Source organism: Saccostrea cucullata, unplaced genomic scaffold, assembly GCF_032062105.1.
Source record: "Saccostrea cucullata isolate Sc308-1 unplaced genomic scaffold, CSIRO_AGI_Scuc_v1 ctg320, whole genome shotgun sequence".
NCBI classification, from domain to species: Eukaryota; Metazoa; Mollusca; class Bivalvia; order Ostreida; family Ostreidae; genus Saccostrea; species Saccostrea cuccullata.
The window spans coordinates 334,568-356,777 of record NW_026930920.1 but is presented as its reverse complement, the minus strand read 5'-3'; the positions used below and the strand labels follow the sequence as shown (position 1 = coordinate 356,777).

The window sequence follows — 22,210 nt, the reverse complement described above, 5'->3', positions numbered from 1 at the left end:
ATCAAACTTTAAATGGTGATACATGTTGAGGAGAGCTATTCAACTTCATTAATATTCATGACCTCAACTTTTCCTTTGACCAGCTCACTTTTCTCAATTTTGTTTTTTTTCATTTACTAAATCTGCCGAAATTTGGCTAAAGTATTGCCCACTTGGCTTTAAACAATAAAAAATCTTTTGCTCATTATTTGGTGAGAATTCATCAACTTTGTTACCTTGACCTTCCCAAGACCTTTGACTTTACTGTTTATTGTTTATTAAACTCAGTTTTTAAGAAACTATTTAAAATATTTTCTTCAAATGTCATACATCAATACAAATACAATGTACATGTACTAATGTTGCCTTAATACTAATGAACCATGAGTGGGGCCTTTATGTCCAAGTTTTTAATAAATTTGCATTCCAAAATTCCACCATTTAATACTCTATAAATACTCAAGAATATATATCATTGCAACTACTTGCACTCATATATTTAAAAATGTCTTTCTCTTTGCTTTAAACTGATTCTTCTGTCCACCATCTGACACCAGAGATCTCCATATTATACATGTATATATTTCCACTGTAATGAGTTCATCAGCTAATGCCTAGGCCTAGGCCAGGGTTTTTTTTTTAAATGGTAAATATTTTATAATGTGGGGTATAGATAGATATAACTAAATAATGTAGTATTTGAAAATGAATCTTTATTAAATAATGTAAAGTGATGATATAATGACAAATTCATTGCACAAAATGAAGATAAAGTCAAATATTGATATCTCAGACTGAATGGGGCCTTTAAAAAAACTGAACTGAAGCCTACTGTTTGAAATACTAAAGTTCAACTGTATCATTACCTCATAAAATTGTATCAGCATATGTACAACTATCATTTTAAAATTTACCAATTTTACATGAAATTTACTTTAAAAAAACAATATACAAATTTCCCATTCATTAAATACATATACAAACTTTGCTAACTTTTTCAATTATTTCATTAAATATTTATATACCAGCTAGGAATGTACTGTTGTGTAAGTTTGAAAATCAATCAGCTCTATGGTGTTGCTTTACCAATATTATCATAAACTTGTATTAATGTCAGTTATTATTTTTTCCCCTTGCCCTTTGATGGTTTGGCCAGCAGTGAGGGATTAATGTCCTTAGGGTCCAGTCCTTTGACTGAGAACAGCCTCTCAGCCCGCTGCTGTAGGGTCCCCCCACATTTCATCCCCCTTTCCATGAGGAGAGACTTCAACCTCTCCAGTCCTAACACCTCCAGGTCTCCCACACTGCAGTAGTCATCAAAGTCAAATGGCTTCTCATCCTACAAAACATGTCATACAGAAATCATGTAACAATTTATAAGTAAATGGGAAAAAAAGGCTGCATACAAAGATATCCATATGGTCGAACCAAGAAAAAACTTCAAGTATTTGAGATATCAAGGAAAGAAAAGATTAAGAATGTGATTGGGATTTTCAGATCTTTTTGCCATATCAATGGTATTCCAAATATCATTACTGAATTTCAACTGTACGCGTATTTGTATAGTGTATACATAAAACAATTTGAAAAGTTTGATGAATTCTCTAAAACGAAACCTGCCAACGAAGCAGAAAATATGAAAAATACATGTACATATAACTTTGCTCAGAAATACTTTTTTAAAAGACTGGCTTTGCTACAAAAATAAACTTCAATTTGTCTTAACAATAATACTTTCATAATGTGTAAAGACTACACACCTCTGTTTCCTCTGACTGTTCTGGGGCTGGCTCTGATGTGCTGGAGTCCTGAGAATTCTTTTGACACTCCTGTTGAGATTTCTCAAAGGATGTTTTGTTCTCCACATCAGAAATGTTTTCCCTTATTTCTTTCAAATTTGCTTCACATTCTGATGCTTCTTGCTCCTTAGAGTCACTGTCTGGTGTATTTTTAGTTGTCAATCTCACAGTGTGTTCAGATTCTGTTGAGCCACTACCAGCTTCACTCTGATCTCCATTATTAGCCTCACTTTGATCTTCATCACCAGCCTCACTTTGATCTCCATTACTAGCCTCATTCTGATCTGCTGAAGACTGATCACTTTTAGGCTCACTTTCTTCATCACTATCAAGGTCACTTAGATTGTCAAGGTCAATCCCTATCCTGAAAAGATAAATGTGCACTAGAGATATGAAAACTTCTCAAAGTCAACCGCGTTAGTTGACAAATAGTTCATTTTCCCAAACACTACACTTTTGTGTTCATCAGACTATTTTCTTTTTCCAAAAGCAATCAGTAGCCATCTTTCTTTGGTTTTAAGCATGTGTAGACCAAACAGCATAGGTACGAGATGTAATAAATAATTTAAAAAGTTATTTTTTTTGGTACATTTGGATTATGGCTGCCCTAGTTTTTTAAACTTTGTATAAGTTAATTTTTTTTAAATTTTTTAAAAATATCAAACAACACTATGAACCCATAAAAAATTATACATATATTACATGGCTTCGAGGGCAGCATACCAGAATATTTGCCCAAGGTGAGAGGAAAGCCCTGGAGTGTTATGTCGCCCGATGCCACAGGCAGAGGGAGACATAACATTCCAGGGCTTTCCTGTCACCGAGGGGCAAATATTCTGGTATTGCTGCCCGAGAATTAAGCCATGTAATATATGGTACATGTATATAACATTTTTTAGCATTGAACCCAAATCGATCATCGAACATATTTATTGAACACTATGAACACATATGTACGTTAAGTATAATTCTGAAATATCCCGTCCTGTTTCATGGCAGAACGTTTTCAGTATGCTGACACTTGTGTTGATAACCTTTGTTGTATTTAAAGAATTTTTCCCCTCAATTAAATTACATGTGTATCTAATTCCTCTGAATTCAAATAAACAAATCGCAGATGTTGTCTCGACTTTTTAACTTTGAATTCGTGAAACTGTTTACGTTTGCTTAGCAACTGCCTCTGTGAATTTCGAACCCGACATAATTAATATGCAGAATGATTGCACTCGAGGGAACATAACTGTGTTCGGGAGGGCAACATAACTGTTTCCGGTGGAACATAACTGTATCCAGCGTGATTCGGCAGTTTTTTTAGGGCATATTAATAAAAATATTATATTTGTGATATAATGGGAAAACTTTTACAAAAATGTTATATATGATAATGTAATTAATTGCACAAACTGCAATAAATATTAATGCATGCATTCTATCCTCAAATTAATCATGTTAAAGAATGTAGAATCTACACTACCCCTGGATGCTTCCACATAAGTTTCAGCTTTTCTGGCCCAGTGGTTCTTGAGAAGAAGATTTTTAAAGATTGTCCTTATATATTTCAATGTAAAACTTGGATTCCCTATTGTGGACCTGCCCTAGCCCCAGGGATCATGATTTGAAAAATTTAGAATATACACTATCCCATGATGCTTCCACACAAGTTTCAGCTTTCCTGGTCCAGTGGGACTTGAGAAGAAGACTTTTTAATGACCCCACCCTATTTTTGTCTTTTCTTGATTATCTCATTTAGGAAGGGTGCTTGGCCCTTCATTTTAACAATTCATAGTACCCTTCACCCAAGGATGCTTTGTACCAAGATTGGCCCAGTGGTTTTTGAGAAGAAGCTGAAAATGTGAAAAGTTTACAAACGGACAGCCAGACAGCTAGACGGACGAAGGACGGACATTGGGTGATCAGAAAAACTCACTTGCGCTTTCAGCTCAGGTGAGCTAAAAGTATTACTTACAAATATTTTGCAATAGGATATTTTCTATATAGACAATCTGCCTAGTATCTTACCATTCATTGTGTTTCTTGACTTTGTGACAGGGCCCCCCCTTGTCATCACTTTTCCGTTTGAGTCCACTTCCTGATGGCCCAGCCTCCTCCATCTCTGATGTAATCGTACATGATGCTTTCTGTTTACTTAGTACTCGCTGCAATCCTACATATATAATGAAAATAAACTATCAGTTTTATGCCCTAAACTTAAATTAATTTAAATTCAAAGTCTCTTGCATTATATCTGGCTCCGGAAAAAGCTCACTTTTGATCTGAGTCTCACTTTTCTACAATAAATCCCAATTGAAAAACTGAGATTGAGATCTAAAGTGAGCTGGTCTCAGTTTTTATGGCCCTGGAGCCTGATTGATTAATTTTCAGTAAGGACTGTACGTCGAGATTTAACAGCCTACCAGTCTGTAGAGCATCCTCTTGGTTTTCTGCCACAGCTGCCTTCTGTTGATCATACAGCAGGTCCTCAAACTTGTGACTGGGCACGGCTCTTCTTCTCTCCATTCTTTCCCGCCTCTTCTCCTCTCGTTCTCTTTCTTGCTCTGCCTTTTTAGCGACCCATTCCTTTAGCCTAGATTGAATCCACAGCATCAATAAGTATAGCATTCTTTAATTATATTATTTAGATTCTTTTTACAACTGAATTATTATATGTAGTCAGATGTAAACCACCTTCAATTATTGCATTTAAATGCATATACTTTTATGTCAATTTTCATTTAAAGCTCTTTTAAATTTTTCAGATACACGGACACAGGCATTAAAACTGGAAAAACAACAAGAGGCCCACGGGCCTTATAGGTCACCTGAGTATTGTGCAACAACTTTCAAACAATTAAATTTGGTTCGTGTTTTAAACCAGAGATCATGAAATTTGCAATTCACAATTTTGAAAGAGGCACCATTGCTTATCATAATTTATAGACTTAGCATGCTTATTCTATTTACTTAATACCCAGAGGTAGATCAGAGTAACATTAAGAGAAAATGCACTTCCACTTTATAACCAGTTGTACACCTCATCCCAAAGGAACCACTGACCCTGGGGCCACATATTTCAAAATTTTGCAAATTTTATCATAAAATGGTTGATTAATACCAAAGAGCAGATTTCAATGATTTATTTATTTTCAGACAATGTACCCCCCCCCCCCCCCCAGCCCGATACCCCTGACCATGAAATTAACCATTTTGCTAGATGCACCTTTCCTCATCACAAATATATATAATTATATACTTGGATCATTGGCAAAAAACCAGGAGCAAAGGAAAGATTTTCAAAGAATTAATGTATTTTCACTATATAATCAATAGAGCCCCGCCCTAACACCAGAACCCATGACCCTGGGGCCATAAAATTCACAATTTTGGAAGAGGAACTCTTGATTATCATAACTATGTACTTAGTTTATTTAATACCCAGGAGCAGAGAAGAAGATTTTCAAAGAATTAATGCATTTTCACTATATGATCAATAGAGCCCCACCCTCACACCAGAACCCCTGACCCTGGGGCCATAAAATTCACAATTTTGGAAGAGACACTCTTGCTCATAATAACTATGTACTTACATAGTTTATTTGATACCCAGAAGCAGATAAGAAGATTTTCAAAGAATTAATGCATTTTCACTATATGATCAATAGAGCCCCACCCTAACACCAGAACCCATGATCCTTGGGCCATAAAATTCACAATTTTGGAAGAGGCACTCTTGCTCATAATAACTATGTACTTACATAGTTTATTTAATACCCAGAAGCAGATAAGAAGATTTTCAAAGAATTAATGCATTTTCACTATATGATCAATAGAGCCCCACCCTAACACCAGAACCCATGACCCTGTGGCCATAAAATTCACAATTTTGGAAGAGGAACTCTTGCTTATCATAACTATGTACTTAGTTAGTTTATTTAATACCCAGGAGCAGAGAAGAAGATTTTTAAGAATTAATGCATTTTCACTATATGATCAATAGAGCCCCACCCTAACACCAGAACCCATGACCCTGGGGCCATAAAATTCACAATTTTGGAAGTGGCACTCTTGCTCATTACAACTATGTGCTTGGTTAGTTTATTTAATACCCAGGAGCAGAGAAGAAGATTTTCAAAGAATTAATGCATTTTCACTATATAATCAATAGAGCCCCACCCTAACACCAGAACCCATGACCCTGGGGCCACAAAATTCACAATTCTGGGAAAGGCACTCTTGCTCATCATAACTATATATGACTTAGTTAGTTTATTTAATACCCAGAAGCAGAGAAGACGATTTTCAAAGAATTAATGCATTTTCACTATATAATCAATAGAGCCCCACCCTAACACCAGAACCCATGACCCTGGGGCCACAAAATTCACAATTCTGGAAGAGGCACTCTTGCTCATCATAACTATGACTTAGTTAGTTTATTTAATACCCAGAAGCAGAGAAGAAGATTTTCAAAGAATTAATGCATTTTCACTATATAACCAATAGAGCCATCCTAACACCAGAACCCCTGACCCTGGGGTCATAAAACTCACAATTTTGGAAGTGGCACTCTTGCTCATCATAGAATTAATGCATTTTCACTATATAATCTATATAGCCCCGCCCTAGCACTAGAACCCCTGACCCTGGGGCCATGAATTTCACAATTTTGGTAGAGGACTCAATGCTCATTACATTCGCGCCAACAGTTTGCCTGCTTGATGTCCAGGAGTAAAGAAGATTTTAAAAGATAATTAGATTGCAATAATTTTAGTGGTTTTAGCCCCACCCCTCAGGCCCCAGGGGGGCAGGGACAATAAAATTCAAAATTTTTATTCCCCTTCAACCATAGATGCTGTATATTAAATTTAGTTGAAATTGGTTTAGTGGTTTCAGAGAAGAAGCTGAAAATGTTCAAATGTTAACACACGACGCACGACACACGACTACGGACGAAAACGGATAGCAATAGGTCACCTGAGTTACTCAGGTGACCTAAAAATTAAGGCAAATAGTAGACAGTCTGACTGTGGACATATATATGTAAGAAGCCTGCACATTACGGGGATCACAAAGACAAGAGGCAAAACTATTTTGCTTTGTTTTAAAATTAGTCTTAATTTATACTTCTTCAATAAAATTATATTTAATTGTTTTATAAATTAATGGAATTGCACAATCAAATAACTCATGTTTAATACCGTATTTGGCTGAGTATAATACGCATTGATGTAAAATACGCACCCCCCTTTTTGAGTCTGAAACTGGGGAAAAAATATTTTTTTTATGCAGTTCGGATGTATTATACGCAACAGAAAAATTTACCAAGCGATGTTCTGAACTTTGAAAATCGCGGTAATTTGTTACGAAAATCGACGCGAGAATTAAGTGTCAAAAATTAACTGAACACACTTTTTTTTAAATACACACTTTATAACTTTCTCTTAATCCTGACATTCCATATCGCGGTAATCTGGAGAAAATTATTTATTCATTTATTTCAACAAAGCACAAGATAATGATGCGTAAAAGTATTAACAGATTTTTTTTTTTAAGAATAGTTACGTGATTTTGAAATTATGCGTCGCCATATTCTTAGATAAAATAATTTTATTTCAACAAATTGTCAAAAGTTTTATCAGTTGTCATATCTAATTTTGGTTCTAGATAATCATGCTGAAAATTATCTTACAATATTTTAACAGGAAACGAAATTGAAACATCAAAGTATTTATTTCTTTAAGAAGACTACGATTTTCCTCTTCTGAATCTTCACGGATATCTTATTTTCTAAATGATACCACTTTTATTAAAAGTTTTAGCATAATTTATATTTCATTTTCAACTCTCAATTATTTAAACAAGAGGCCAATAAGTATAAGACCAGAAGTCTCTGTCGAGACTGAAGCTCTACTGGTTCGTACTTATAGCAAAGGAAGAGAAAAGTACTTAAGCAGTTGGAAATTGAAACTTTTCAACAGCAATAAATAGAATAATGATCCTTGATTAAGTCTCTTTATGTTCTTAGTGCAGTCTACTTGCATGCCACATTTATATTATAATCAAACTAAAATTGTATTTGGAGTAGCATTTTGAAAGAATTTCACAGAAATTTAGTAACCACGGCAACACCGTTCATCGAAATCAAAAACCGATACACAGAATTGTGTATCTTAGTGTAGTCTACTTGTGTGCCAAGTTATATTGAAATCAGACTAAAACTGTAGGAGGAGTAGAATTTTGAAAGAATATCACCGAAATTTCTATTTTTAGTAACCACGGCAACACCGTTCATCGAAATCAAAAACCGATACACAGCATTATGTATCTTAGTGTAGTCTACTTTTGTGCCAAGTTATATTGAAATCAGACTAAAACTGTAGGAGGAGTAGCATTTTGAAAGAATTTCACAGAAATTTCTATTTTTAGTAACCACGGCAACACCGTTCATCGAAATCAAAAACCGATACACAGAATTATGTATCTTAGTGTAGTCTACTTGTGTGCCAAGTTATATTGAAATCAGACTAAAACTGTAGGAGGAGTAGCATTTTGAAAGAATTTCAAAGAAATTTCTATTTTTAGTAACCACGGCAACACCGTTCATCGAAATCAAAAACAGATACACAGAATTGTGTATCTTAGTGTAGTCTACTTGTGTGCCAAGTTATATTGAAATCAGACTAAAACTGTAGGAGGAGTAGCATTTTGAAAGAATTTCACAGAAATTTCTATTTTTAGTAACCACGGCAACACCGTTCATCGAAATCAAAAACCGATACACAGAATTATGTATCTTAGTGTAGTCTGCTTTTGTGCCAAGTTATATTGAAATCAGACCAAAACTGTAGGAGGAGTAGCATTTTGAAAAATTGTTTACAGACAGACAGACAGACAGACAGACGGACGGACGACGGACGCATTACTATCGCATAAGCTCTTCTGGTCTCTGACCAGTAGAGCTAATAAGGTAAAATTACATTTAACAAGTGTTTAATTGTTTAAAGTGCTGTAATCTACACATGCTCACACATACGAAAGGTCATAAACCGACCCCCAATTTTTAACAAAGAAAATAATCAAAGCAATTAACATGGCAGTAAATAATCAGTGCTGTAACTGTAAAAACATTGCTTTGGAGTCGGTAGACAATTAATTTCCCCGAGGGGTGTTGATAGGTAATTATCATTTGACCAGCGCACGTGTGTCACAACATTGGCTTCCTTTCATTGGGACGTATGGAGGGGTGTTAATATTGTTGCAGATTATCATTGAGTTATTTTAAACCTAAAATTAATATTTATTTTATTGTATTTCATTAAAAAATGATTTATTACTTTGTCTGGCAGATAAGGTGCATGTGCACTATCATTACGGAAACACGTGACATAGGAATGAGTGAACGTCTAAAAATAACATCGGTAATGGCGGCCTCCTCGGAGACAATCAACATGCAGCTCAAATTACTTTTAACTTACTTTTTCATGTTATTTAAGTATCAAAAGATTATGAAAGTGACATTTTTAAGAAGCATACCTTCCAACAATAACTTTCCGAAGTTTAAAATATGGCGATAAATAAAAGAAATTACATATGTCTATAGGTAATACTACGGTATGTACGTATGATAGCCGTGTTTCACCTGAAAGAAAAACTTGTCAAAATCCCATTGTGATGTAAAATATACATCCCTTTCTCACAGTAATTTATTTTAGGAAAAAAGTGCGTATTGTATTCCCCCAAATACGGTATATAAACCATGTAAAATACTAAACTAATTAAATCGTACAGGTATACTGTATACATGGAAATTAAGCCCCTTTTTTATTTTCGCCCCTTTTGCCCTAGCCTCAGTTGGGCGAATTTAAAACGGGGCAAATTCAAAAAATATAGTATAATTTCTTAAACAAAAGTGTGACTGGGCGAATCTAAGATGAGGCAAAATTGTTTATAAGATTGAAAGGCGAAAACAAAGCGAGGCAAAAATAACCCTGTATATAGTAGTTTACTGCTGACAATTTTCTGATGATTTTGTAATAATCCTAGGGAGACCTACTGTTTTTCATTGTTGACATCTCTCATTCTTCTACCACTTAGATCTCGACAAGCTTCTCTGTTGTTAGTTTTGTCTATTTGTGCTCCAATGGCTCTCAGCATAGAACCAAAACCTAGAAAGAATTATATTACATGACTACAAGTGTACCATAACCAGAAGAACTACTGTTCAGTATAATCAAGCAAGTTTTCCTGAAGTGGTGCAACAAAAAATACAATTATATCTATCTTAGCGATTACTATAATGATTATTTTCAAATTGTTTTACATGCTGAAGATTTTACTTCAGAATTTCAATACCCATGCATATAGTTATTGTTAAATATACAGTGAGCTATCAGTTGCTATAATATAGTTTCAATAAATCTTGTAATCCTTTATACTGTATTCCTGACTTACCTCCCTTACCACCCACCAGCCTTGGTACAATGTGGTAGATGCTGCCCTCTTGGACCTCCTCAGGGTTTCTGACAATTTTTCCATTACATGTGATGTAAAAATCATTCTGAAATGCAATTGAGATTCTTAAACAAGTATTTCAAAACTGAATTATTTATCTAATACAGTTTGTGTAGAAATTAGAATTCTGGAATTGCTAGCAGGTCAGATTTTTCTGTAATTTTTAAAGCCACACAGAATACATCTACTTTTGTTAACCTCACACTTATCATTTTGTATATGCATGCATTAATCATATTAGTTTGTGTTATATTTTTAATGTTCATGACAATATGTCGACATGGTAATTGTCAATAAAGTGAACTGAATTATTTTATTTGCGGAACTTTATTTTTGCAAAATTACATGTGTATTAGTTACACAAGACAGTGTGCTCACAAAATTTGACTCACAGGAATATAAGTATTCCTTGAGATTATACACAGCAATACCATATTTTGTGAAAATTTTGTCTTTAATGGCTAATAAGGAGATAATGACTTTCTCCTAAAAAAAGTTTTTCACAAAAATTAAGTGATCTGCAGCACATTTTTGCCATAGCAACAAAAGTTCAACAAAAAATAAAATCCCTTGATTTAATGAATATTGCATAAAACAGAAGATCAAATATTCTAACACTGCATGTTCACACTTTGTTTATGTAAAACATCAGAGCTTAGATGTACCCTATCTAAATTGAAAACTATACTGCTCTCGCCATAACGATCAGTCGGTCACCCCATCAAAATTCTAATTTAGCTGCAATTAACTTCATTTAGTGAATACCTTTATAAGTGTATAACTATATCAAGCCATTTTGAATAGTAGCTCAATATAGGGCTGGGACGATATATCGAAATATCGATATATCGTGATATATGTGAGGACGATACGCATATCGATACATATGAAGAAATATCGAAATATTGCCCATCAAAATCTGACCTCTAATTTTCTTGGTTTATTTAACATTTGGGGTTTGATATATAAAATAAATAAGTTAAATATAAATGTAGATATGAAATAAATAATAATTAACACCATTTGAGTAACATATTTTTGTTTTAAAACATATGAACAACTCTTTTGAATAAATTATTCTTATTTGCAAAGAAATAATTTGTTTATTTCAATGCAAAAAAAGATTTTATAAGCAATTAAACATATCGTGATACATATCGTATCGTGGCTCAAATATCGTGATAAGTATCGATATAGAAAAAGTTGTATCATCCCAGCCCTAGCTCAATAGTAGAAGAGATTTTGCTAGGCTTGCTATATCAACAGGTTTGGACCAATCGCCCAATTGTAAACGGGAGATAATAGCCCGTTCGCGATATAATCTCTCAAAAGGGATGTAAATTAACAATGCAAAAAGTGAAAATTTTTATCTTGGCTATAAAAATCTGCATCAAGATACTTATAAGGGAATAACTTTTGGTTAACAAGTTTTTCTGTATGACCACTCAGGCACTGTTTAAGAGATTGATCCCTCAGAAGGTTGTGAACTTCTTGGGATCAATCTAACAACCCATAAGGTTGCAGAAAAACTTGCTTGCCAAAAGTTTTACATGTAAATTATTTTGATGCAGATTTATGATATTAATCCCCCCCAAATAAAATCATTTTTTGCATTGTAAAATTATTTCCTAAAAGGGAAATTATATCCCTAACGGGTTTTTATATCCCTTTTGGGTGATTGTTCCAACCTGATCAAAGATGACGGGTTTATCAGGTCCAGTCCAAAGACTATTTCTACCTACGTAGCTATTAATAGCTTCCTAGGTATTTAAACCTACCTAAAGTCGCTATTTTTACCTACTTTTTATATTTTCTGCATTTTGCGATCAAAAGACCAAACGGCGCAACAAGGTGAATATCATATTTTTGATACAGTCACACTAATGATGGATATGACAAAAATTTGGCCAAAAAATGATTACTTCGTATATTATCAATGTTGCACAGAAACTAATGTAATATTGCCGATTCAGGAAGTAATCATTTTTTGGCCAAAATTTCGTCGTATTCATCATTAGTGTGACTATATAAAAAAAATATGGTATTCACCATGTTGCGCCATATGGTCTTTTGATTGCAAAATGCAGAAAATATAAAAAGTAGGTAAAAATAGCTCCTTTGGGTAGCTTTAAATACCTAGGTAGCTATTAATAGCTACATAGGTAGAAATAGTCTTTGGACTGGACCTGTTTATAGTAATAATTACTTGCCAATACTTGTATGCTGGTTGAGACAAAGTCACTGGTTGTTAATGTGAAAATTGTAAAATCAAAGCATGATTTTGTACATGCTATATATATTTCATTTTCTATTTTTTTTTTATATAATAAAATATCTTCCAGTGTTTTTACCCGATTATTGGATTAACACTAATTTGTTTATCTCCCATGTTATGAACATCGAGAAAATACATGTATCCAACATCTGTCGCAGGCCATGGGTACATATACTTACATTATTTGATTCTAAAAGACCGAAAATAAGCTCCAGGTTGTTCATCTTTTTCAGTGAAAAAGTTCCAACGGGATTGAGGGGTGAAATCATCAACGTTTTACGAACGCTTTGAATTTGAAATTCTTTACCTCCACCAAGCAAAAGAGTGCAATAACCGACCTTTGAGGTGCAAATCGAAACTATAATTTTTCGCTGTATCCATGGCTGAGGCACCCCCTGACAATATAGTAGAAATAACATTAGATCGAGGAGAGCATGGTAAGTGAGGTATATCAAGGATAAATCTGTACTATTATCCTTCGTTGCTAAACACGAATTTCGGTATGAGTTTCGAATTTTCTCGACCGTTATTTTTCTCACTGTGCCAGGACCTTAGGGTTTTGCAGTAAATTCGAACTAACACTTTCCACCTTTTGGATTATATATACGTCAATTTTGCTGGCTACAGAGCTGTAAACCTTTTGGAAAAGAAATTTGAACATGCATACCAGATCAGCCCATTGTTCATTCAATAAATATTGAAATATTTTTATTTTGTCAAAAACAGGTCTAGGAAAATCACAATATTTAGCTATATAGCTAAATCTACCTATATAGATTTATTTACCTATGTAATATAGCTTTATATAGCTATTTCAGAGTAAATTTATGTTTCATGAAAAGCAGACAAAAAGTCGCATAATGAGGCAGTATTAGTTTTCAACTTTGAAATGGACTGAAAACAATTCACCAAAAACCCACTTTTAAATACATTTCTTGTTTTTTGCAATTGCAATCAAAGATCTAAAAGTTTTGGGGCTATGTATAACAGTTAATATGTGGTTAAGCAGCTATTTTAACAAAGAAAAGCAGTTTTTGTCACCGTCAACAAGATAATTGATAATAATTCAGCACAATGCAAGGCAATCACACTTAGTCATGCCTCATCGCACTTCCAGTGAGGGACAGCTATCCAAACAATAGAGATGCATTTTTTGGTTAAAAGTGTTTAAAAGAGGCAATGTTTTTACTATCTATGCCCTAGGTTGTTTTTTTTCAAACCTTTAAAAAAAAATATCAATATCAGCCATAATTTTCATGCGACTTTTTGTCTGCTTTTCATAAAACAGAAACTTATTCTAAAATAGCTAAATAAAGCTATATAGGTAAATTAAGCTATATAGCTAAACAGGGCTCCCACTGGACCGAAAATATTTTTCGCCACTTTTCGCGACAAAAGGAAAGGCATACTTACATCTGATTTCTCGACAATGCAATGCACTTTATGTTATTCAAATTTTTTTTCATTATCTTTATCACAGACATTGATTTAAAATTGTAATGTTTAAAGCTTATTATGCTTATGGTAGTATCCATTTAAAAAAAAACTAATATTGGAATTATACAATTGATTTGATATTGAATTGATATCAGCCAACTCTTGACAGAAAATGTCCTCTTGTTTACATTTGTTTTTTGCCTGGGAGGGGGGGGGGGCTACAGACCTAGTACCGGGTAAATATATATGACATTTATGAGAAAAGAAGTGTAATTAAAAAGTAATGAAAATTAGGTTTAAAACTTGACTTTATTTTAACAAATTGGAGACTCCAGAGTTTAATATGCAAGCTCATGAAATTGTAAATAATTCAGTGTAATTTACTAAGATAATTTTGTTTCCAAACCAATTTCTTTTTCACTCTTTGTCAGTTTATGGTATAATGTGCACATTTTTCAAATTTTATTAGGTAAAATTTGAAGCCATTCTTTACAATTTTCGTCATGTTTCCCAGCTATTTTCAGTTTTAAAAAAAACGATCTACATAGATCCAGATTTTGTTGATAAAAATCTTTTATTTACCAACTTCACCTCCTAATAACACTTTATCCCCCCTTGTTTAATCCAAATTATATTATTTCAAGCAATTTTGTATCCCTTTATTGCTCCAGGCTAGTTACCTAGTCAGCTGTGTTCGTTCAAGTGAGACATGATTTCCTACATGTAGGTTTCAGTTTTCACACCTCTGCTGCATTAAATAAACAAAGGGACTTATCTGTATACATTGAAGAAACAAAGGAGCTAACCAGGACTACACAAATTTTGTACATGGTACATCTAAAAAATTCATTTTCGCCACTTATGAATTTCTTTTCGCCACTTTTGAAAAAAATTCGCAATTGGCGACAATGGCGAATCACAGCACGAGCACTGTAGCTAAATTAGTGATATTCCTGGACCTGAAAAAAAAAAAAAATTTTTGTTTACCTTTGCTATGCCAAACATTTAAGTACTGTTTATCTTCTTTGCTAACAAACATTTAGATGTGCTTCAATCAGAAACAATTTACAAAAGATTCTCAGTTTTGTTAATTTGCAATATATTTTAAAGCCACAGGGAATAAAAATCACTTTGCTCTATAATCAGTCAGGGGCATCATGGAATCAAGTTATTTTTTAAAATAACTTGTTTAGGTTACTGCACTTATTTAGGACTATACAAAGAAGTAACTCATTTGAGTTAACTCTTAAAAAGTAGAATACCTATCAGTTTTGCCAAAAAACATCAATATGTTGAGTTTTCTGCTGATTAAAGACAATGTAAGGCTGAGAAAGTTGTAAATATACGTACTTCTTTTAATAAAATTAACAGACTTAATATCTTCTAAGCAGTTAGGATGACATCAAAAAAATATCATGATTTTTTTAAAGGAAAAATAATTTCATTTCATGAACATTTCAGGGGTCAATTACCCATCTTCCGCCAATTTTGCCAACACTGAGACTAATTTTCTTATTATCTTTGGACATTACTGTACAATCTCTAAGTCTTACATTTTTTGTGCAAAGCTGTATATTTTTGTGCAAGAGTTCTAAAGTGAGGTGGGTTAAGGATGAAATAACAGAAATAAGTTATGATTTGAGGAATTTCAATGTGCTAGATTGTAAAGATAGATTACTTTTACTGTCATGAACCTTTTCCTTCTACTTAATAACCCAAGCACAGCATGACTAAAGCTTTTCAGATACCAGTAGGTTTACAATAATGAATAGTAAAATACCAATAACTGAAATAAGTTACAGAAGGAAGGCATAATCAGGGAAAGATAACCCAAAATGTTGACATTTGATAACTTAAACAAATCATTTCAAAAATAAGTTGTTTCCATGATGCCCTCGACTGATAATATGTTCTACGGTGCGACCGTTGGGGCGAGCGCAGTTATTTACTCTCAAAAACCTTTATTCAGCTTTTACTTGCACTGCCTATCCTCTATTCATTAATAAAAGAAAAGAATAAAAAGAAATCACTTCCCAGGCATCGGGATCGAGATTCCGAACTTTTCGGAAGTTTCCGACAAAATCGGAAATACCCGAGCCGTTAAAGTGACGAAAGTATGACATCGTCATGAAAGTAAGTCCTGTTGACTTAGAACGCAATCGATAGTTTTATGGTATGGAGATTGCATTAAATCGTAGTTTGTAATTTTTAGCTCTACTGGTCAGAGACCAGAAGAGCTTATGCGATAGTAATGCGTCCGGCGTTCATCTGTCTGTCCGTCTGTCTGTCTCTCTGTCTGTAAACAATTTTTCAAAATGCTACTCCTCCTACAGTTTTGGTCTGATTTCAATATAACTTGGCACACAAGTAGACTACACTAAGATACATAATTCTATTTATCGGTTTTTGATTTCGATAAACGGTGTTGCCGTGGTTACTAAAAATAGAAATTTCTGTGTAATTCTTTCAAAATGCTACTCCTACAGTTTTGGTTTGATTTCAATGTAACTTGGCACACAAGTAGACTACACTAAGATACATAATTCTGTGTATCGGTTTTTGATTTCGATAAACGGTGTTGCCGTGGTTACTAAAAATAGAAATTTCTGTGTAATTCTTTCAAAATGCTACTCCTCCTACAGTTTTGGTTTGATTTCAATGTAACTTAGCACACAAGTAGACTATACTAAGATACATAATTCTGTACATTGGTTTTAGATTTCGATGAACGGTGTTGCCATGGTTACTAAAAATAGGAATTTCTGTGAAATTCTTTCAAAATGCTACTCCTCCTACAGTTTTGGTTTGATTTCAATGTAACTTGGCACACAAGTAGACTACACTAAGATACATAATTCTGTATATCGGTTTTTGATTTCGATGAACGGTGTTGCCGTGGTTACTAAAAATAGAAATTTCTGTGAAATTCTTTCAAAATGCTACTTCTCCTACAGTTTGGTCTGATTTCAATAAAACTTGTCACACAAGTAGACTACACTAAGATACTTTATTCTGTGTATCGGTTTTTTATTTCGATGAACGGTGTTGCCGTGGTTATTAAAAATTGAAATTTCTGTGAAATTCTTTCAAAATGCTTTTCCTCCTTCAGTTTTGGTCTGATTTCAATGTAACTTGGCACACAAGTAGACTACAGTAAGATACATAATACTGTGTATCGGTTTTTAGCTCACCTGAGCCGAAGGCTCAAGTGAGCTTTTCTGATCACATTTTGTCCGTCATCCGTCCGTCCGTCTGTCCGTCCGTAAACTTTTCACATTTTCGACTTCTTCTCAAGAACCACTGGGCCAATTTTAACCAAACTTGGTACAAAGCATCCTTGGGTAAAGGGGAGTTTAAATTGTTAAAATGAAGGGCCAAGTCCCCTCCAAAGGGGAGATAATCAAGAAAAGACAAAAATAGGGTGGGGTCTTGAAAAAATCTTCTCAAGAACCACTGGGCCAGAAAAGCTGAAACTGATATGGAAGCATCCTGGGGTAGTGTAGATTCTAAATTATTCAAATCATGACCCCCGGGGGTTGGGCGGGGCCAGAATAGGGAATCCAAGTTTTACATAGAAATATATAAAACAAATCTTTAAAAATCTTCTTCTCAAGAACCACTGAGCCAGAAAAGCTGACACTTATGTGGAAGCATCCTAAGGTAGTGTAGATTCTAAATTGTTCAAATCATGACCCCCGGGGGTTGGGCGGGGCCACAATAGGGAATCCAAGTTTTACATAGAAATATATAGGAAAAAACTTTAAAAATCTTCTTCTCAAGAACCAGTGGGCCAAAAAAGCTGAAACTTATGTGAAAGCATCCTGGGGTAGTGTAGATTCTAAATTGTTCAATTCATGACCCCCGGGGGTAGGACGGGGCCATAATTTGGAATCACAATAGGTTATTACAAGGGGGAAATCTGGTAAAGAACAGCATGGTCAAAGCTACTCAGGTGAGCGATGTGGCCCATGGGCCTCTTGTTGATTTTGATGAATGGTGTTGCCGTGGTTACTATAAATAGAAATTTTTGTGAAATTCTTTCAAAATGCTACTTCTCCTACAGTTTTGGTCTGATTTCAGTGTAATTTGGCACACAAGTAGACTACACTAAGATACATAATTCTTTGTATCCGTTTTTGATTTTGATGAACGATGTTGCCGTGGTTACTAAAAATAGAAATTTTTGATTAATACTCTCAAAATGCTACTCCAAATACAGATTTAGTTTGATTATAATATAATTTGGCATACAAGTAGAATACACTAAGAACATAAAGAGACTTAATCAAGGATCATTATTCTATTTATTGCTGTTGGAAAGTTTCAATTCCCAACTGCTTAAGTACTTTTCTCTTCCTTTGCTATAAGTACAAACCAGTAGAGCTTCAGTAAGAGACTTTTTTTCAAGTAAGTTGTTGCTATGTTTCTGCCACAATGTTGCTATGCACCGCAAAGGATTATTGGGAGTTTGGAATTTTTTCATGCGGTGAGATAAAAATTTCTTGGAACAATGTGCAGATTTCAACCCGAATTTCCTCCATTCGTACACGTTAGTCTATTGAGCTCGCTGTAACCTTTGAAAAATAAGGATTCAGTTATCAGCATTTCAGGGTTGTCCCAGGGGCCAAGAATTTTACTGCCTATAACAATGTAATCCCATTTATTTTGGTATTCTCCTTTACTTCTCACTAGAGGAGGAACCTGATCCCCCTTCTTACATTTCAATTCTTAGGGACAACCCAGATGTTTGAAATAACCTTGTTTACGACCACCAACTAATAGTTGTAACAATTAAGCAAACGGATAGAATTTGTCAGCCTTTTGGTTCGGATCAATGACTTTAAGAGGAATTTGTAAAAGACCAATGTTTTATCAACTTCTTGATTTTTGGCATGTCTGACAACTTTTACATGATTAGTAGTCAGCCCTGCATGTCTAGCTTCATTCTCTCACCAGAGGCCGAGGGCGTTTTTCTCTTACTACAACACCCCTGTCAATGTCTAAATATCAATTAAGATTCTTGTAGAAACTAGCTTACTTTTACTTGGTGTAGTTCTTATAGACAAACAATTCGAAGCATTAACACATGCACATACAGAAATGTAAAGGTGTTAATCTTTCTTGTGTGCCATTTTGAACAACAATTGAAAAAAAAAGAACACTTGTGTCTGGTACCAGGTACTTTTTGGACATTGACAGAGGTTTAAGTGGAATGATAACTCTGGGTAGAGATTGGTTTAGCTTATTTTATGATGAGTTTCAAACACCAAACTATTGATAAAACCTAATACATTGGGCATTATAATTAAAGTCAAGTGTATATAGTTTTTGTCCTGTTTGTCTGTTTGTCCGCAAAAACTTTATCATTGCCCATTACTTCTGAGTAGGGAGAGCTATGGCTATCATATTTCGTAGGTGTATTCCTTGTGTCACTTGACCTTTCTTTGGTACCACCAAATATGACCTGTTGACCTCGACCTTAGAGTGACCCATTTTTAAAAACTTAAATCTTGGCCATAAGTACTGGAGCTTTCATATTTCACAAGTTTATGACAAGACCTTCCTTTGCATACCAACAATTTTGACCTTGACATTAGAGTCTTACAGTTTAACCCTCTTCACAAGCTGCAATAAGTGTTTGACAAACACATCTTGTTACTTTTGTATCTTCATTTATTATTTGTTGCTTCTAAAATGTGGCTTTGGAATATCAGATTCTACCCTAATGTATAAAGATAATAGGGTGTTAGCCTCAGTGATTGTTTTACACAATTTCGTTGAAAGCAAATATATACAGTTTAGAACTGATGAAAAGTAAAAGTACTAAGAGCAAGTCTAGAGTTAAATGGGATGCTGAGCTCTATGCATTGAAATGTGTATAAGAAATATTATTATACTTCTGTTAAAATGTTTCCTATATAAAGTTAAGATGGTAAAATAACTATCTTTTATAATTCCCTCCCATGTTAAAACAAAAACTTTTTAAACTTCAGTCAGAGCTTTCAGTCCATGGATGGATCTGTAGCTTTAGTATTTCAGTCTATATGAATTTTAAATCAGAGGACAAATTATGCAGCTACACTTCTAGTATTTGAAGAAGTCAGTATGGTACATGTAATACATTTGGTTTCTGAAATCTTAGTTTTTACAGCATTATTTTATATTTAAAGTTGTATTACAGGTCTAGGATTTAACATCAGAGGAGGTGTAGACATTCCATATGTACAGGGCGATTCGGGAATATTTGTGACCAAAATCAGAGAGGATGGCGCCGCATTTCAGGATGGCCGGTTAAGAGAGGGAGACAAAGTTCTTGAAGTATTTATTCATTGTTTATTCTTTACTTTTGGCACTTAATTGAAACTGCTTTATTGTCCTTTACAATGTCTTTAAGGATTTATAAAATTTCTTGCAAAAAATCAATTCAACTGAATACAGTAAGGTTAATTATTTTGCATGATGATGGTTCTTGTTGCTTATTGAGAAATACATCTACCTCAATATATTTTTCACTTTAACTTTCTCAACCTGGGTTCTAGCACCAGCAGAGTTATTTTGTATTTAAGATTTGTCTCTTTTACTTCAGATTAACGGCCACAGCTTGGAGAGAGTCACACATAATGAAGCAGTACAACACTTTGTCAATGCAGGGGAGACAATCACTCTGAGGGTTCTGCAGGGAGCAGAGGAGGCAATAAATGTGAGTTAAAACTTAACATATGTGTCTGATGGAGGAGAGAATGCTGCACAATCAATGTGGAAAATTTGCAGCCCTCTCTTAGCTAGCTAGGCCTTACAAGAATCATAAGTTTGTTTCATGATAAAAAGTCAAAATTGAAGTCCATGTTTATAAAAATTTTCATTTTTAAGCTAATCAGAAAATGAATGTGGATGATATAAATTCAAACATTTATTCAGATAGTTTGAAAGTTGTGCATTATTAGAGTGAATAGATATTTGAATCCAGAGTTTATTTATCTGCTTTAGCTATATCTGTATACCCATAATGAAATGAAGTTTACCTTTGACTTTTACAGCAGCAGCAGAGGGAGAGTGAGGAGAATGAACAAGGCGCGTCCCCCGCCGGCTCCCGATCCTCTGTATCACGCACTCCTTCTAGCTCCTCCTCCTCCAATACAGCGCTCTACGGTAGCTTACTAGTTCTTGTGACCGCGGCAACAGCCGCCGCCGCTTTCTATTACTTTAGGTACAGAAAATGAACAATATGTAGTCCAATAAGTAACATTCAATTGTTTTAATGCACACTGTGAGGGATCATCCATCATTAGTTATTTAATTCATCTGTACAAAATTTTGATCAGTAGCAGTTTAGACCTATTCAGAGCTTCGGTATGATAATGTGATAGTTATAAATATACTGCAATGTGTTTATTTCTTGTGTCTTGCAAAATGCAAGATTTTTGTTTCTTTTTAATAAATGTTTTGCTCTATTGAATTTTTATGGCTTATTCTTACTGTTGTTTTTGGAGGGATTTACCTGAGCCAAAGACTCGGGTGCGCTTTTCTGTTTTAAATATGTCACACTAAACAGTGGGTCCAAGTTTTAAATGGAGATGAATAGGAAAAGGAATAGAACAAAGCTTTTCAAAAAACGGGTGGACCATTATTAGTCAATTGCATAATAAACTGAAAGAAGTTAAAAGCATCCCTATGTCCTGTACATGTACAGTATATTTGTTCAAATAAAGGCGTTCAGGCACTCTTCTGTGATGGGCAAAATAAAAGGTCAATATGTGGAAATGTATGAATAGAAGTTAGAACCATTGTCTAGAGAAACAGTGCCAACGTGTCACTAAGCATTCACATGTCGAGAAGATTCATGTTTATTTAAGAATAAATGCCTCCGGAATTATATCAGGCCACAGTAAGAAAACAAAGTTTTTTACAGAAATATACCGGTATATTGAAATTCACAAATACAAAAAAATGATCAAATTTGTGAAGTTGAAAATGAAGCAAAATCATCCATCCTGGGAATTTCATCATAAGCGTGATTCACTAAAATTGCTGTTTTCTATTTACATGTACATGTAGTATTATCTACAGCAATTGTAGTGTAATTTGACATGCATATTTTAATGACATGCATATTTTTATTAAAAAAATTTTAACCTATAACTTTTATATTATAACTTTCATAATATATTCCTTGTGATAAGACCTTTCTTTGGGTACCACCAAATTTGACCTT

At 34.2% G+C, this 22,210-nt stretch overlaps 2 protein-coding genes across 2 annotated transcripts; one reads left to right on the top strand and one right to left on the bottom strand.

Moving 5' to 3' along the window:
- Positions 1-722: 722 nt before the first annotated feature.
- LOC134230592 (splicing regulator SDE2-like) lies at positions 723-12,882 on the bottom strand. Its single transcript, XM_062712434.1, has 7 exons — positions 12,741-12,882; positions 10,227-10,332; positions 9,829-9,940; positions 4,193-4,362; positions 3,798-3,942; positions 1,740-2,142; positions 723-1,318 (listed from the first exon to the last, which is right to left on the bottom strand). Exons 1-7 carry the CDS (start codon positions 12,828-12,830, stop codon positions 1,100-1,102), a joined length of 1,245 nt encoding a protein of 414 aa, XP_062568418.1. The 5' UTR covers positions 12,831-12,882; the 3' UTR covers positions 723-1,099.
- LOC134230593 (synaptojanin-2-binding protein-like) lies at positions 12,843-21,454 on the top strand. The gene is made up of 4 exons (XM_062712435.1): positions 12,843-12,998; positions 20,180-20,316; positions 20,585-20,698; positions 21,036-21,454. The coding sequence occupies exons 1-4, from the start codon at positions 12,941-12,943 to the stop codon at positions 21,216-21,218; spliced, it is 492 nt and encodes a 163-aa protein (XP_062568419.1). The 5' UTR covers positions 12,843-12,940; the 3' UTR covers positions 21,219-21,454.
- The last annotated feature ends 756 nt before the right edge of the window (positions 21,455-22,210 follow it).

Coding starts and splice junctions, on each gene's coding strand:
- LOC134230592 (XM_062712434.1), bottom strand. CDS start 12,830: ATGATTTCACCCCTCAATCCCGTTGGAACTTTTTCACTGAAAAAGATG. Junction 10,333..12,740: donor GTCTTTTAGAATCAAATAAT/GTAAGTATATGT, acceptor ATTGCATTTCAG/AATGATTTTTACATCACATG. Junction 9,941..10,226: donor GCTGGTGGGTGGTAAGGGAG/GTAAGTCAGGAA, acceptor AATTCTTTCTAG/GTTTTGGTTCTATGCTGAGA.
- LOC134230593 (XM_062712435.1), top strand. CDS start 12,941: ATGGCTGAGGCACCCCCTGACAATATAGTAGAAATAACATTAGATCGA. Junction 20,317..20,584: donor AGGGAGACAAAGTTCTTGAA/GTATTTATTCAT, acceptor CTTTTACTTCAG/ATTAACGGCCACAGCTTGGA. Junction 20,699..21,035: donor GAGCAGAGGAGGCAATAAAT/GTGAGTTAAAAC, acceptor TGACTTTTACAG/CAGCAGCAGAGGGAGAGTGA.